This window comes from Jaculus jaculus, chromosome 6 (assembly GCF_020740685.1).
Source record: "Jaculus jaculus isolate mJacJac1 chromosome 6, mJacJac1.mat.Y.cur, whole genome shotgun sequence".
Classification (NCBI taxonomy): domain Eukaryota; kingdom Metazoa; phylum Chordata; class Mammalia; order Rodentia; family Dipodidae; genus Jaculus; species Jaculus jaculus.
The window spans coordinates 87,204,328-87,222,336 of NC_059107.1; the positions used below are offsets into that span (position 1 = coordinate 87,204,328).

General features: G+C 40.8%; 1 protein-coding gene across 2 annotated transcripts in view; it reads left to right on the top strand.

Annotated features, from left to right (window-relative positions):
- Positions 1–18,009, top strand: part of Ano6 (anoctamin 6) — a 204,331-nt gene that overhangs the window by 104,803 nt on the left and 81,519 nt on the right. For both annotated transcript variants that reach the window (XM_045152432.1, XM_012951190.2), the window contains one exon: positions 10,233–10,364. In XM_045152432.1, coding sequence (XP_045008367.1) covers positions 10,233–10,364 — 132 coding nt within the window. The remainder of the gene's footprint in view (positions 1–10,232; positions 10,365–18,009) is intronic.

Sequence of the window (18,009 nt, forward strand, 5' to 3'; positions counted from 1 at the left end):
CCTCACCTGGCATTTCCCAACAATAGCTCTTCAGAGTTGATTTTAATACAGAAAGGGAAACAAAGGCAGACTACATGTACCATGTCAAGAAGCCATTAGCATAAAAAGCAACCACAATTAAAGGGCATTTTCATGATACAGTGTCATAATAATTTTATGTAACTATATCTATCCCTTTTGAGAAATCACTAAAATTAACAAGTTCAGCCACTCATGAACCAGTTGTGATCATTTATAGATAGAAGATAGCAACACTATTTTTAACAACTTAATATCAAATTTTATTAGTAACAAATGAGTTTAAAGCCAAATACATAGTAGGTTCTAAGTACAGAGAAATCTATAAGTCAGAATACATAACTAGTATCTGGAACTTTTGGGGGTGGCATATAATCTATAGTAGAGTTTGTCAGTACTATGGTGACCTGAAGGATGCACATTCCCGGACATGTCCACATGAAGAAAATGTGTCAATGCTGTTGAACCTAGGTCTGGCTGATAGTGCCTAAGATAGCACTCCATTTTCATTTTGAGACTTATGTGGTGTTGCAGTCAGGTTTGCTGGTGGAAATCACCCAACCAAGAGCAGCTTGTGGGAAAAAGAGGTTTATTTTGGCTTATAGGCTCTAGGGGAAGCTCCACGGTGGTAGGGGAAAACGATGGCATGAGTAGAGGGTGGACATCACCCCCTGGCCAACATAAGGTGGATAACAGCAACAGGAGAGTGTGCCAAACACTGGCATGGGGAAACTGGCTATAACACCCATAAGCCTGCCCCCAACAATACACTCCCTCCAGGGGGCATTAATTCCCAGATCTCCCATCAGCTGGAAACCTAGCATTCAGAACACCTAAGTTTATGGGGAACACCTAAATCAAACCACCACATTCTGCCCCTGGCCCCCATAAACTGATAACCATCCATGATGTAAGATTCAATGCATCCATCCAACTTTAAAAGTCCCCATAGTTTTTTTTATCAATTCCTATGATTCCAAACATCCCCATAATCCAAGATCTTTTAATTTAGCCATAATACCAAAAAAACAAAGAATTACCCACCCCCAATCCCATAATGGCACAGAATAAACATTCACACTGCAAAAGATGGCATTGGGCAAGCAATTTAAACAGGGCAAACACCAAACTCTATAGCTCCAAGTCCAATAACTCTAGCCAGTGACAAGTCTCTAAGTCTGATAATCCTAACCAACAACAAGTCTCTGGAGATCCAATTCTGCCCCTCCAGGTAGGTTGCTACTCAGAGTCCCGGAAAACGTCCTCCTGGCCAGCATCTTTCCTTAGCAGCCATCTCATCTCCACTGCAATCCACGAGTTCATACTCGTGGCCACATGGCGTCTCCATGCAGGCATCCAGCAAACCTGCTTCACACTGCCCATGACAATTTCCAAAACACAAGACCATATTGCAAACTCAATGACCCTCTCTTTCCTGCATTTCTTATACTCCACAATACCAGGTAGGGTGCCAATTTGTTAATGGGTGGGGGGAAGGTTGGAGAATAAAGCAGACTTTGAAGAACAGGCCCCTTCAAATGAGTCTACCTTCTTCCTGTTGCCCCAGTGCAGGTCAGCTGGCCCAGTGTCAAAGGTTGTAATCTCTCAATTGCAGCTGAATGGGCAACAGTTCACCCAAAGATTTTTTTTCTTTCTGGCCATATCCCTCTGCTCACACCAGTTGACTTCTACACAAAGCAACCTGCACAACTTCTCAGGACACGGGCATAACAGCAAGCTTCTCACACAAACTGCTAGCCCAGTCCAAGCAAAGCTCTTTCTCACCCTCATAAGCCAAACCTCATAGTCCATAGTTGTTACTGCATTCGGGTCTTTCAGCTCTGACCAGAATAGTTCAGTAAGCTGTACTTAGAGCACTGCAAGGTGTCTCTTAGGCCAAGGTTTCAAATCCTTCCACATTCCTCTTGAAAATCAGCTCCAGGGTCTGGAGAGATGGCTTAGTGGTTAGGCGCTTGCCTGTGAAGCCTAAGGACCCCAGTTCGAGGTTTGATTCCCCAGGACCCATGTTAGCCAAATGCACAAGGAGGGGGCGCACATGTTGAGTTCGTTTACAGTGGCTGGAGGCCCTGGTGCGCCCATTCTCTCTCTCTCTCTGCCTCTTTATCTCTCTGTCTGTCACTCTCAAGTAACAAAAAGGGGGGAAAAAAGACAGAAAATCAGCTCCCAAAGGCCAAATCCACACAGTCAGGTGTCTAGCAGCAATCCCACTCCTTGGTACCACTTTACTGTTGCAACCAGGTTTGCATTGCTGGTTCTACCATCACCCAACCAAGAGCAGCTTATGGGAAAAAGAGATTTATTTTGGTTTATAGGCTCGAGGGGAAGTTACACAATGGCAGGGGAAAATGATGGCATGAGCAGAGGGTAGGCATCACCCCTTGGCCCACATAAGGTAGACAATAGCAAAAGGACAGTGTGCCAAACACTGGCTTGGGGAAACTGGCTATAACACCCATAAGTCCACCCCAACAATAAACTCCCTCTGGCTGGGAATCTAGCATTCATAACACCTAAGTTTATGAGGGACACCCGAATCAAACCACCACACTTGCCAAAAATGAACTCTTGTAAGGTTAGCATCCATTCAACTCTTTTCTGTGACCTCAGCCAGCTGCCTTTTAATAACATCTCAGCCAGCAGTGCACTTTCTCTGTCCATGTGAGTACCAGAGTCTACCATGGGGTTACAGATCAGTCCACTGCAGATTGCTTGCTGCATCCTCCTTCAGGGATCACAGGGCTCTCTCCTACCCTGTCTGTCCACATCTCCACCAGGGACTCACCTTTGAAGTGGTGACTCCAACTTAATAGTCTCCATTTCACCATAGGGTCTGCAGGGTGAACCACCTGGAATCCTGTAGGTCTGCTGAGCTTTGCCCTCATGCCTGTTTCCCTGAGTGGTCTTTCCCATGCCATGAGTGAAGCTCGAGATGAAAAGTTCAACTAGGTCAAGAACAGCAGAACATAGTACTCAAAAATGCTTTGGGCAGAGCCTTTAATATTGTGGGCATTTTCGAGTTAAAAGGTACAAAAGAGAACATTAAGGCACAACGTTGTGATGACGATACTGGGAGCAGTGGAAGACCGGAATCTGCTGAGGTTGGTGCAGGTTATATTCATGCTCATTATGTGCTGCTGGGTCCACTGATTCCACAAGTATCTGGAATAGTGGTTTACTGACGTGTGTATCTGAGGCATGTAAAAAGACCATGGCACTTAAAAATCTGCTTCTAGAATTTAGCCCAACAAAACAGTAATCGAACATGTGCACGTCTACATATGTACAAGGAAGCGTACTGCAGCAGTGTTTATAAAAGCAGAAAATTGGAAGCAACTTCTGTGTTCATCAGCAGAGGAACTGTTTAGCTAAATTATATTGCAGCTATTAAACATGATGATTCAGAGCTTTATATAAAGCTGGAAAATGTCTATGATCGATGTTTATAAAACAGTGTGTAGATATGGTGCCATTTCAGTTAATGCGTGCATGAGCACGTAAGCCTGAAAGGCTGCACTCAGAAGTATTTAAAAACTAACTTCTGGGACATGGGCTGTAGGTCACTTACATTTCCTCCCTTGTACATTTCTCTGTCTTCAGAATGATTTTGTACTGAGTGTAATTTTTTTTTTTAATTCAGGATAAACTGGTCTTTGTGTTCTAAGTATAAAAGTAAATCTGGGCTCCTGCCACACGTGGAGGCTCAGCAGAGGGCCAACAGTGAGCAGGACCTGGCCACCAGCCTCCAGAACTGATTTACCAGAGAACCAGGCAGGAGTCAGTATTTGTCCTGAGTACATGGAGATCAGCATGGTCACCACCAAGGGTTATTGTTGTGACATCCTGATGCACTTGACTCTAAAGGCAGGCCTGCAGTCCCGGCTCCAGGTCTCCCTCCGTGCCGGGCTCCTTTGCCGCTGCGCTGCTCGGCCATCTGCACATCCTGAAACGCCTGCTGTGGCTCCTCTGTATGTCCGCTACTCCTCCGCATCCCTGCTACCAATCTGATACTTCCTTCTCTGCCCACCCCTGCTCACAGCGTTTGTGGCCACCTCACCACACAGCCTTCCATCCCTGCAGTTCTGGAATGGTTTTGGCTGAATATTTGGCTTTTCTTTTGGTTTGTTTTTCAATTTCATTTTTATCACAGTGCAGAACTTGACCTGGTCTTTCTTATTTTGATAGTACTTTTATACAATTGTGCAAAGGGGAAAAGTCACTTACTTATAATTTGAACTCTGCTACAGTTATGTAAAACAAGAATATATGTCATTTATAACATGTTGAAAAAATTATATTCTGAATTTTATAAGATAAAAATGTTTACACAAAGGTTTTTACTTCTGAACTTTGAATTGTTTCTCCAGAACATTCATGGATTCAGGCTTTACTGAATAGAAGTTATTGTTTCTACTTTGTTCTCCGTTATGACTAAAATTTAGTACTCCTCTCCCCCTTAGTGATCTTACAATTAGCTACTTTGTTTCGCTAGTTATGGGAAACACAGAGATATGTATCTTTGGTCCACATTAATATACTAGCTGCTTTTTTTTCTTTTTCTTTTTTTGAGGTAGCATCTCCCTCTAGCCCAGGCTGACCTGGAATTCACTCTGTGTTCTCAGGGTGGCCTTGAACTCCTGGTGTTACTCCTACCCCTGCCTCCCGAGTGCTGGGATTAAAGGCGTGCGCCACCACACCCGACGCTAGTTGCTTCTTAATTAAATGAAAGTCTTGTTATTTATTTTTCATAGTCTAATTTCTCAGCTGTGATTTTTAGATTTTTCTTGTAGCCTACTGTGTGTAAAAATGAAAACTATTAGTCGGGCCTGGAATACGATCAATTGATATATAGGGGTTATTTGGAGCTTCTCGAGATGTAGTGTCATTTGCTGTCCCAGGCTAGCTTTAGACACACTTCTACATGAACAGGAGTTTGACCAAAGATTCCAGTACAGCTGTTTCAGCCTACCTTGTACCGATAATTGAAATTGATACTTTCAATTATGGGACTAAACTCCTCCGGGGTGAAGTGAGACTTGTTTCCTAGCAGGGATTTTTGAGAACCCTTTTTAATGAAAAATTTAAAGTATGAGTTTGGACCAATGTTGCACCTTATGGATCCACAAAAGTCCTGATATCAGGGGTCCCTAGAGAGAGTTTCTAAGTAAGGTGGTAAGTGCTGAGTGGACCCTCCTAATGACACACAGCAATTACATGCAGGCTGTTTCCCCAGCCTTCTCTTACTCACTGCTCTTCATGTAATCTCCCCTTCAGTTTTTCTGTAGCATTGTCTTCAAGGAAAAATCCCAGTATCATACTATAGCAGACATCTGACTAAATGTTACTGGAAAATGCTCCACCTTAGACTTGATTGTTGGTCCACTAAGACATTTTTCTCAAACATTGTGCTACAGTAACTGGAGGGCTCAGCTGGTTCCACAGTCACAATGGGTGCAAGTTCATGTCACCCCACATTTCCTCGCCAACAGCAAAATAAACAAATAAAATAGGTGCATATTTCATTTTCTCAGGCACACGCTAACTTGACAGTGCTGAATAAAGTAATTTTTTTTTGCATAAAACAAGTTTAATTTCCAACCAGGGTCACAGTCATTGCGTTATCCCACATTTTGAGCAAAGATACAGGAGGTGAGTTATTAAACATATACAGTCTACATTTCAGAAGAAAAAAAGAAAAGAAAAACCAGTTGAGAACTGCAGTTACCACTATAACATCACAAACTTTGGAGGTAGGGGAAAGAGGGAGTCCTCAGGAAGAATACTAACTTTGCTCTGCATATTTTTTTGTCCTGATTTAGTTAAGAGGGATCGTACCCTTTTGGGTTCTTTTGTTGAAGCTGATAAAAAGATACTTAGAAAATGCCCCCTGGGCTAGTCACCCCTGAGCTCCCCTCTTATTCACTCTCTCTGCTCCCTACCATCCAAGCTCTGGTTGTCAAGTGTCCCCTTGCTGAGACCCAGCTTATCTCCCCTTCATCCCAAGTGTGGCTATCAAAGCCTCACAGCAGGACAGAGGTGACCCGGCCACTACTCAGCAGTGGATGGCAGTGCTGCTTTGGCTTATTTTTTTTTTAAATGTTTTTTGTTCATTTTTTATTTATTTATTTGAGAGTGACAGACAGAGAGAGAAAGACAGATAGAGGGAGAGAGAGAATGGGTGCGCCAGGGCTTCCAGCCTTTGCAAACGAACTCCAGATGCGTGCGCCCTCTTGTGCATCTGGCTAACGTGGGACCTGGGGAACCGAGCCTCGAACTGGGGTCCTTAGGCTTCACAGGCAAGCGCTTAACCGCTAAGCCATCTCTCCAGCCCTGCTTTGGCTTATTTTGATACACTGAAAGTGGATGTCAGTAGTCCTTTGCACTGTTGCAGCCCTTAACTTGAGATGAAAGAATGGCAGCTCCTGGGTTGGTGCCCCGGGAGGGCAGCAGGTGTAAACAAGCAATGCATTAGAGACTTAAACTATAAGTAGAAATTGACCTAATGATATTCTTTCCAGGAGAAAGGAGGAATAGTAAAGGCTAACGAGGCTGTGTGTTGCCTTGGCATTGAAGGTATTCACACAAGACCCCCAGGGTGATACTTAGGACCTCACCCTGGTGAGGTAATAATTAAACTTCCCAATGGGAAAGTCATTAACTACACATAAGCTCTGATTTCTAAAATGATTTTAACTGGATAAATTTTATGCCTGTCTCTTTAAGTGTTCCTAAACAAACATAACCTGCCAAACAGGAATTGTTGTGTTTCACAGTTTGGGGCAATCTTATTTTGGTGCCATTTGACTCTGTTGAAAAGACTAGTACAGAATGCTGGTAGAAACCATGATGGGACATACAGGCCAAAAGTTGGATGATCTGTCTCAGAATTGTCAGCCTTTTAAAGGTAATATTTTGAGAACTATTAAAATTTTATTCTCTTCAAAGTAAGATCTTTTTTTAAATTTTTAAAATTTTTTTTTAAATTTATTTATTTGAGAGCGACAGACACAGAGAGAAAGACAGATAGAGGGAGAGAGAGAGAATGGGCGCGCCAGGGCTTCCAGCCTCTGCAAACAAACTCCAGATGTGTGCACCCCCTTGTGCATCTGGCTAACGTGGGACCTGGGGAACCGAGCCTCGAACCGGGGTCCTTAGGCTTCACAGGCAAGCACTTAGCCGCTAAGCCATCTCTCCAGCCCAAAGTAAGATCTTTTAATGCCCTGTTTTATGCATTAGGCCATGGCCATTTAAAACAAAACAAAACATGTGTTTGTCCATAAATGAGTCTCTTTTATTTAGACGAGTTAGTTCTCTTTTAAACATTCTTTCCAGCACAGTGCTCAGTTTCTTACATCTTCCCAGTTGCCTAGAAGGATATCTCCTGTCAAGAGGTGGGAAATCTTGATTTCATAGCGGAAGAAAATTGGCACCTTGTCCCTGGCAGTGTATTCTAACAGTGCCATATCAGTGTGACCTACTTACTTCACACAAGCAGCCTCTGCCAACACATTGGGGCTTTCTTCTAAACAAAGGGCCCCATGGTTGTATATTGCACATGGGAGGTGTCCGTGCAGACCAGTTCGTCTGGGAGCCAGCTGCCAGCCTGTGCTGCTGTGAGATGGCTGTGCAGGGACAGCACCAGGGCCTGGGCCCTCCATGAGGTTCTTGAGACCCTCATAGCAGTGAGCTCCCACTGGGTGCTTCCAGAGGCTCTTGCTTATCAGATGCCTGAAGTGGTAACCAAGCTTTCCTGACTGTCTTTCCCTACCTGGCTTCCCGTTGCCGTTCTGAGATATCATTCCTGCTTCCCCTTCAAGTACAGTTTTCCTCTAGAGGCTACCCTAGTTGTCACCAGTATAAATTCCTTATAGAAAAAAAAAAAAGAAAGAAATTGAAGTTACCAAATACCTGTAGCTACAATGAAAGCAGGGCTTAGCATTTCTATATAACTTCAAATGTGCAAAGTTTGTTAGTTAACTGAAATCCAGTTGAAATTTGGACATTGCCACCGGTCTAGGACAGTGATGTGTCTGCCTGCTCACTCCCTGGAGCCTTGGTTCCCTGACAAGACAAAGTCTCTGGGCAGAGTCCCACTGCTCATGGTAGAAGCTGGGATGCAAGGGGTGGAGGTGGTGACCTTCAGAGTGGAAAGTGCTTCAGCCTCTAGTGAGTGGCCCTCACATGGTGGGGGAGGGCGGGAGGTAAGGAGTGCCAACTGTAGATGTTACAAAAGTGTGAAGAAAAGGAGGTAGTGGTGTGGTAGTAGGAAAATTGGGTGATTTCTGTGCTAATTGGCACTGAACACAGAAGAGAGTCATGTTTAATGAGTGCAGCATGCAAGTGGTTCCATCAATGATTGCAAAACACAACACTTAATCAGTTTTTTAGTGAGAAAAAGGGACATTTAAAAATCCAACTTATTGGCTAGAGTGAGACCCTACCTTAACCCCCCCCCCCAAATACTGCTTATTAGTTAAAAAAAGAAAACAACAGTTTAAGTCTTAACAAAGTTTATTAGGCATTGTGAGAATACAAGTTTGTCATTCCTCAGGAAAAAAAATGAACCAATTCTATCCATTTGCCTATGAGAGATTATTTTAAATTACTTTAGGCCTGAATTCTCTAATTTTTGGTTTTATGCCATATTCTGTCTGAAAGGATCTCACAATGTAGCCCACTGTGGCTTGGAGCTCTTGGTGCTTCGGCCTCGGCCACCCCAGTACTTGGCCTGCTCCCCACTGTCCTGTCAAAGCTATTTAAATCCTAACTTGAACACTTACTCAATTTGTTGTTGTTACTACTCAGTTTTTTTTTATTTTTTTTTAAATTTATTTGAGAGCGACAGACATAGAGAGAAAGACAGACAGAGGGAGAGAGAGAGAATGGGCGCGCCAGGGCTTCCAGCCTCTGCAAACGAACTCCAGACGCATGCGCCCCCTTGTGCATCTGGCTAACGTGGGACCTGGGGAACTGAGCCTCGAACCGGGGTCCTTAGGCTTCACAGGCAAGCGCTTAACTGCTAAGCCATCTCCCCAGCCCGCTACTCAGCTTTTAAAAGAAATTGTTTTCTATAGCTGAGGGTTTATTGCTTGTGGACTTTAGGATAATAGCATTAACTGTTGTGGCTTTTGACTACATGGAAGTAACTTTTGGCAATTGTCTAAGGTAATAAAATGATACTTTCTATAAAACAAAGAGATCTAGCTAGAAAATTAAATACAAAGTAAGGTTTCATCAGCAGTGTTTGCCTCATATATTTGTGTATAGGTATATGTATATGTGTGGTGGTATGCATACATGCATGTGTTCAAATGGATGTGGATGCACACATGTGTGCTGATGCACCAGCATGTGGATGTGTGGGGAAGCCAGAGGACAACTGGAGGTTCATCCTCAGGCATTCCATTTGCATCTTTTGAAGACAGTCTCTTATTGGGCTGGGGCTCACTTAATAGACTGGCCAGCCAGAGGGCTCCAGAGATCCTCCTGTGTCTGCCTCTCCAGCCTAACACGCTCAGCGTTTACATGATACTGGGGATCAACCTCATGCTTGTCAGGCAAACACTTCACCACCTGAGCTCTCCCCAGCCCTTGTCTCCTATTGTCCTCTTGCTAAGTTAGCTTCAGTATCTCAAGTAGTTGGTTCTCAGAACTGTGTTAATTTCCAAACTCGATGACCCTTTGCTGATTGAGGGATGACACTCAATCTGGAGTCTTAGGTACATGGTACTCATGTGTCCCCATGCATCTGCAGGCTAATCCCCTGCTGCTCACTTCAAAGATGTCCTCTCACCAAAAATAGACTGCACTTGCAGATGGCCCAACTACTTGGTCAAGTAACTAGTCACAAATGTGTTTCCCTTTCTTGTGGAGCACATCAGTGAACGTACTAAAACTAAAGGATAGAAATCCTCATTAATACTTTTCTATGCTGGAGAGATGGCTCAGCACTTAAGGTGCTTGCCTACAAAGCCTTACTACCTGATTTCCATTCCCCAGTGCCCACATAAAGCCAGATGCACAAAGTGGCTCATGCACCTGGAGTTCATTTGCAGTGGCTGGAGGACCAGTTGCTCCCATTTGTGTCCTCCCTCCCTCCCTCCTTGAAAATAAATGCATAAAAAATGAATAAATGAAAAATAATCACTTTTCTAAAAGCTGACATTATAATTTGTTTTGTTTTCTATTTCACACAGGAGGAATTTAATGGACAACCTGACTCTCTCTTTTTTAATGATGGCCAGCGAAGAATTGATTTTGTTTTAGTGTATGATGAAAGTAGCAGAAAAGAGACCAATAAAAAAAAGGGGCTGAATGAAAAACAAAGGGTAAGATTTTCTCCTATTTTAATTTTCTTTTTATTCCTCTTAATGTTGTAAAATGAGAAAAGTACTGTTTTATGTAAGTGATAATGTAAAACTGTTGTTGAATATTATATTTCCAACATCCCTTCATTGCTTTCTCTGTCCATGTTTCTTCAAGACATGTTAACATTAAGTAACATTGTAGTTTTAAACAAAAGCTTCCTCTGCCCCTGAACTTGATTCAGTTTCATGGTGAAGGCAGATTTACTTCAAGGGATTGTACATGAAGGCACACCTGGCTATTCACACTTAGGTGTGAAAGGAAGCTAATAAATAATGACAAGTATAATAATTGGTAGCATTCCCTTTGTGTTCACTCAGTTGCTAGAGGCTCATTTTCTCCTTTAACTTTCCTCACACATGAACTGAGTTCTGTCATCTGTGAATGGGACTTGATCTTCAAGAGGCTAAATGATTGCCCAAGGCTATGGATTCTCAATCTAGCCAGTGGTAGAGACAAATTCAATCCCTTGTCTGGGATCAAAATCCTGTGCTCATGTCTTCTGTCACTTTCCTTTTTCTTCCTTTTCACCCATTGCCAATCATGTTGCTTCCAACACCTTTTTCTTGGTTTTAACCTGTCATGAAAGTACACCATCTTTGCTTTGAGATTTAAAAAGCAGGCCAGGGCTGTCACAGCTGTCTGGAACTTCTTTACCTAAACATACATAGCACTGAGCTGAATCAGGACAATGGGCGTGTATGCATCTATGACTCATACTTTGAAAATTATTCCCTCATTACCTTTTCCTCATATGTGTGCCATAATGTACATACATGCATACATATATTTATACTTCATTCCTAAAATGTACCAGTCTTTAATCTGCTCATTTCTACTTATTCTTTTAAAACAAGTGATGATACCTTTTAGTAAAATGAAGCAATTAATATTGTTTATGTGTTTAATTTTGGAGAAGGTTAAGTTTAGAGCTTAATGTTAGCATGGTACAGCAGGAGCCCAGGCATTGGAATCTGACATTTAAATCCTAATTCTGCTGCCTCTAGTTGGAGTGATTCAGATACATAGAACAGCAAGTCTCCAGGTGACAATGTCTAAATGAAAAAGGTTTGTTTGTTGCTCATCTCCACATCGAGTGCCATCCTTATTTGGCACATGGGTTAGGGTTGTGTTCTTGTGGTCACCAGGCAATGAGGCTGACACAGAGGCTCCACTGTGTACAATAGGTGGCTCCAGTGTGAACCTGGGCATCAACATGAATGGTAACATGATGTCAGAGCAGCTGAAGAAGAAACCCTTGCTTCTTCACCACTGTGGTGGTACCTGTGTCTTTGTGTCCCCATTCTATCACACAGAGCTCAGACATGGGAGTGGAGCTTCTGTTGGGACTGACTGTGCCCTTAGGCAAATTTGCTTATCAGTAGTGGGGATTGTGTTTTGTTTCATTGCAGTCAGACATCTCTGAATTTAGATTGTATATTACAAATGATATGTCATAATTTGACTGGAATTTTTTATTACTTTGAAAATATTGGCTTTCCGTACTATCAATGGCATCCTAGACTTAGGAACTTGAGCTTCCCAAGACTACCCTTGATTAAGGTTAAGATAGCTTATATAGATGTTATATAATGACCTAAAACAGTAATCTGTATGAAAAGGCAAGCATGACTTTTTATTACACAGTTTTATCACTAGAGCAAAACAACTTAGCATGCTTACCATTTTCCCCTAGATACTAGTCTGTGCATCCATAGTTACCATCATCAAATATTCATGGCACACCCATATGCCAGTAGGGCTTGTTTGAGACCATATAAAGTAAGTTAAACAGATCTAATCCATTAAAGTATAAAGGAAACAGTTATGGTTTCAGGCAAGAAGTTTACTGCTGTGGTGAAGGGGCCCTAGAGCTACTTCCATTATTAATAAGTTCTACATTTGCTTTAGACAGAAGCATAGGTCCCAGGGTAACTCTCATAAATCAGGAGGAAAAAACATCATCATTAATTTTGGCAATCCTGGAACTCACTGAGTGATCTACCTTGATGCTAGTGTGTATAAGCTGTGCTTTGAAGTGGTCTAGCTTTGTATTTGTACATGTTACTTAATTTGTATGGTATTAACATTCAAAGCCTGGCTTTGGAATTACATTTTTATTAATTGGAGTGGTGTTGTGAGCTTCATCATGGGGCTCACTAAGATATAGGACAGGACCAAGGAAAGGCAAGGTCAAAACCTTGTTTCCTTTGAAAGGAAAAGATTTATGTATAAATCATATTGATTTCTTAAGGCAGCGCTCGGGTTGACTTTGCCAGGCTTCATCAAACAAGTATTGCTGATGCATCTTAGGGCTGCAGAAAAATAGCAGTGGCGGGGCTACAGACACCAAAGACCTAAACACGAGCTTGAAAGGCTGCGCCTCCTCATGAGTAGAGAAAAACTCTGCGCTAGTCAAGCCTTTAAAGAGCATGGAATTTTGCCCCTTTATATTAGTGAAATCACTTCATAAACTTGACACGTTCCTTTAATAGCATATGCTGTTTACATTTAGATTTAATGTGGAGGTGATGGTAAATTGTTTTAGCAGACCTTATTTAGCTTATGTTATGCTTGGCACATAATCAGTTTGGATGTTTCTTATTGGAAGTCAAAAGAAAACCAAGTTCAAAATGGCTTAAATGCTGAAAGGAAATGATTACTTAAGCAGTAGTAGGGAGATAGAGCCATTTCTGGGTCAGGTAATTTACTGCTTAATGAGGTCATTCTGCCCTTCTACCTGGCCGTGCTCAGTGTGCTGGCATTTCTTAAACAGACTTGTCTTGGCTATGAGGGGACTGCTGCAACTTCAGGGAGCCAGAAGGAATGTCCTTTCTTGCGGTTCTATTTATACAGACAAGAAGGCTCCCCCAGACGGCTCCTGGGCTGACTTCCCTGTGCATTGCATTGTCTATCAAAGTCTGTTTTTTTTTTTAGATAAGATCTCATATATCCTAAAGTCCAGACTGTCTTTGAACTTTCTATGTAGCCCAGGATGACCTTGAACTTCTGATATTTCTGCTTCCACTTCCCTAGGACTAGAAATAGGGGTATGCATCAGCTAACTGAGCTTATGTGGTACTGTGTTAAACTCAGGGCTTCCTGCATGCTCGGTGAGCAGTCTACTGAGTTATATCCTCAGTCCTATCATAGTCTTAATTGTTTTTTTTTTAAAGTTAAAAAATAACTGTTTTATTAAATTACTAGACAGAGAAAGTGAGTATATAGGTGTGCCATTACCTCTTGCTACTGCAAATGAACACCATACACATATGATGATACATTGTCCATTATGTGACTTTACATGGGTACTGAGAAATTGAATCCATGCAAACAGGCTTTGAAAGCAAGTGCCTGTAACCACTGAGCCATCTGCCCAGCCCCTTCATAGTCTGTTTCTAAATCAATTACACCTAGCCCTCCCTGCTCATATCCACAGATTCAACCAGTAACAAAATATCCAGACCAAAAAAAAAAAAAAGCCTCTGTAGTTCACACATACAGATTTGTTGTTGTTGCTTTTAATTTTTGTTTTTCCCCTTGGCATTATTCTGCAAAATATGCTAACAAACATTTATATTATGTTGGGTAGTAATGGCAATTTAAAGATGGTTTAAAATATACAAGACAGTGTTTGTATGTTATGTACAAAAATTGTGTCATTTTGTATGAAGAACTTGTGTGTCTGTGGAGTCTGTTATCCTCAGCCATCCAGGAACCATCTCTCTGCCTACCAACGGTACTGGACCACTAACATTAATGGAGTTACCTTTATTAGCCGACACTAGTCCAAATTACTCTAAAATCATCTTTAAATCACTTGTGATGACTAATGCAATATATGCTGTGTAAATAGTTATTAAACTATATTGTTTAAGTCTGTATATGTTTAACACAGATATATTTTGTTCCAGATGTTTTCCATCCCCACTGAGTTGAATCTATGCCTGAAGAACCCACAGATAGGAATGTATGCTTGCTTATCTGTGTCTAGCAGGCAGCAGCTAACAGAACAGATAACTGAAACATTGTTCCTCATTGGCTTTGTCATGCAATGTGTAGCTTTCATATTTGTTACCACCCTATTTACTCATGCTGATGATACATTAAATAGTTCATAAGTTATTGAAAAATATTTGATAAATACATGGAGTATAAAAAAATTTTAGGGAGCTGGACAGGTGGCACGCACCTTTAATCCCAGCACTCGGGAGGCAGAGGTAGGAGGATCACTATGAGTTCGAGGCCACCCTGAGACTGCATAGTGAATTCCAGGTCAGCCTGAAACTAGGGTGAGACCCTACTTTGCAAAAAACAACAACAAAAAAAAATAATTAAACCCATAGATGTAGAGAATAGAATGGTAGCTGTTAGCAACTTGTGGGAGGCCAGAAGTTGAGAAGATGATGGTTAGAGGATATAAAATTTCAGCTGGGAGGAATAATTTCAAAAACCCTTTCGTATATTTTAGTAACTGTAGTTGTACTATATTGTTAGAAATTGCAGAGACTAGATTTCACCCCTCCTAAAATAAGTACAAGGTAATACAAACATTAGTTTATCTTAACCTTACACAGATGTACATATATGAAAAGAGCATACTATAAAGGATAAATACATACAACACTGTCAGTTAAAATAAGTAAAAAATATAGGTGAGGAGAAAAGCCTATGTGAGGTTAGTTAAAGAAACAAATCAAGATAAAAAGTTATTAGATGAGTATTCCAGGGTCACAGAAATATAAAGGCCAGAAAATTAAAATGAATTATGTGTCTAAGTAATAAAACGATTTGTTATAAACCCTAAGGTTGAGTATATAAGTTAGAGGTCAGATGCAAATTTGCCTCTGAGCTTCCTAGTTGCCAAGAAAAGAGGAAGTTTGAAAGCAATGCAAGCAACACTGGTATTCAAAAGGAAGTCTGTTCTGGGAAGGGGATCTTCAGCCTTCCAAAGGGAAGTTCATGATCTAACAGGTTGAAAATTGGTTTGCTTCTTTCAAATTGAAAATAGAGGAGAATGACAAGGGCATGAGTGACAACAGTAAGTAACTGGAGCAGTATAAAAACCTTCCCTGGAATTAGTGTATTTGCCACAGGTAGACCATGAATTGTAAACCAGAAGTTGGTGTGAGGATAGGATTTTGGCAGCTGTGTCAGTGGTTTCATCATCCCAGATAGCTTGACACGTATTATGCCTTCTGTTTTGGGGAGAGAAATCGGTCTAGCTTTGATTATTTAATATTTTAGACCAATGCAAGAAGTTTTCATTTTTTCCTTTGCCTTCTGTCATACTTACACTACAGACATTGGAAGCTAAAAGAAATAAATTCATACCAGCAGTTTCAAATTACAGCTATGAAATGTGTAAGCATGCTTAGTTTTATTTTTGGGTACTTGGTAAAAAAGCAATGAATTCAGATCTTGCAGCTTTTTTCCAGAATGGGAAATGCTATAGGGCTCAAACCTAAAAATAAACAGAAGACAATGAAATATTGGAAACTAAAGTCTGATTAGTCCATGTCAACTCACTGAAGACCATGGACCACTTTGACAAGGATATGAGGTAATCACCTTTGTGCTGATGGTTCCTCTTGAGGTCTGGCCTTAGGTTTGAAGGAAGAGGCCATCACTTCCCCTGGTATTCATAGTACCAGTGAGTCCCATTTTATTTATTTATTTATTTTTGTTTACTTATTTGAGAGCGACAGAGAGAAAAAGAGGCAGATAGAAAGAGAGAGAGTGGGCAAACCAGGACCTCCAGCCATTGCAAACGATGCATGTGCTACCTTGTGCATCTGGCTTATGTGGGTTCTGGGGAATCAAGCCTTGAACCAGGCAAGTGCTTAACTATTAAGCCGTCTCTCCAGCCCCAGTGTCTCCCATTTTAAAAGCTCATCTGTAAAAGGGAACAGAGTTGGCAAAGTCACATAAAGCACATTCCCATATGGAAAAGGCTTGAGAGGGATAAATAGTCACAAATAAGGATAAACAATTGTTCTTAGAAGTAGAGCAGTTTGGAAAATATTTCAAAAATATGTTTGATCTTTTATCTCAACTGATTACAGGTATTTTTTTTTCTTCTCTGAAAACTTGTTTACCAAATTATTGACCATGTTTATTTCTTTTAAACTACACCAAAAAATGTTAATTTAAAAAGTAAAGTTTGGGGGCTGGGGAGGTTGCTCAGTGGTTAAAGGTGTTAGCTTGCAAAACCTGCCACCCACGGTTTATTTTGTCAGCCATCCAAGTAAAGCCTGACTGGTATTTGTTTGCAGTAGCAAGAGACCCTGGTGTGCACATGTTCATGCACACACATGTACAAAAACATAAATTAATGAAGGTCAATTTTGGAAGGGAGTTTATCTGAATATCTACTACTGTTGTGTGCTTGTCATTTAAAATGCTCATCTGCTTTTTTGTCTGTTCGTGAGCACATTACCCACTTGAATAAATTCCTCATCATATTGGTCCACTAACATTAAATACTTTATTGCCGATACATGAATTTAAATTAAGGTGCAGTTAAATAATTTATGTATTCTGCTTACCAAACCTTCTGAAGCTCATGCTATATAACTAATAAAACAACACATAAAGTAATTAGTAATGTTTTGCACAAATTCAATAACTTTAGCTTATTTCTATGCATCTTTGTAGGAGTTGTGAAGATTATCAAGTTGAAAATAAACTGTCAGTACTTTGCTTAGCATGGTTATAGCAATATTTGAAATTAATCTATGCAAATTTAATTAATCCCTAATAATATATACTTTATCATAGTATGTTCCATAATTTTACTTCTCAGTTAACCACAGTCCCTGCTTTTTACACTAAAAAATGCTAGGTGCCACGTAGAAAATGGTAGACAGTGGTGAGTATAGTCAGGATTTGTCAGTGTAATTCACAAGTAAGTTGTTTACACGATGACTTTATTCAGCCAATGAGATGTGTAATGTATAATCTAAGGTGCTTAGGGACAGAATGCTTGTTTAATTATGCCAGTCTGTCCTTTGTGGTTTTAATGACTTTATTCTTTATTTCTCTGACAGCTTTATTAACCTCTCAAAAGAGGTATAAATAAAATGCTGTTTCTGGGTTGGTAGCTGCTCTTGTCCTTTTTCTGCTGTGAGCTCTCAGCACCATTCTCCTCCAGCAGGAGTAGAGTCACATGCATCTTGTGATGTACACAGGTCCATAATGCTCAGTCACTTTGGCTTACAAGAATTCTTGTAGGGAAAAAATGATAGATTGAATTGCAATGCAAATGAATTTGCTTCTCTAGAGATGCAGGAATTTACAGCCCAACTTAATTTATGACTACGCTATTTTTTTTTAAAGAGCCAGCAAGTGTAACTTTTTGCTGCAAAATACAAATCACAGAGCATAGGCTAAGCTTGGGTCTTATATGTAATGTTTTCCATCAAACCCCAAAGATAATTTTCAGTTTAAAGATGTGCATCTTCAGATACTCATTTATTCAACAAATGTTTATTGAGCAGTGGTTGTGCTGGCCAGCTTGAGATATTATCTTTTGTTCTAACATGAAGACAGCTCTATACTAATTTTTCAAATGTCAAGCACAGTTACTGATGCAAGTGCAAATCCTAT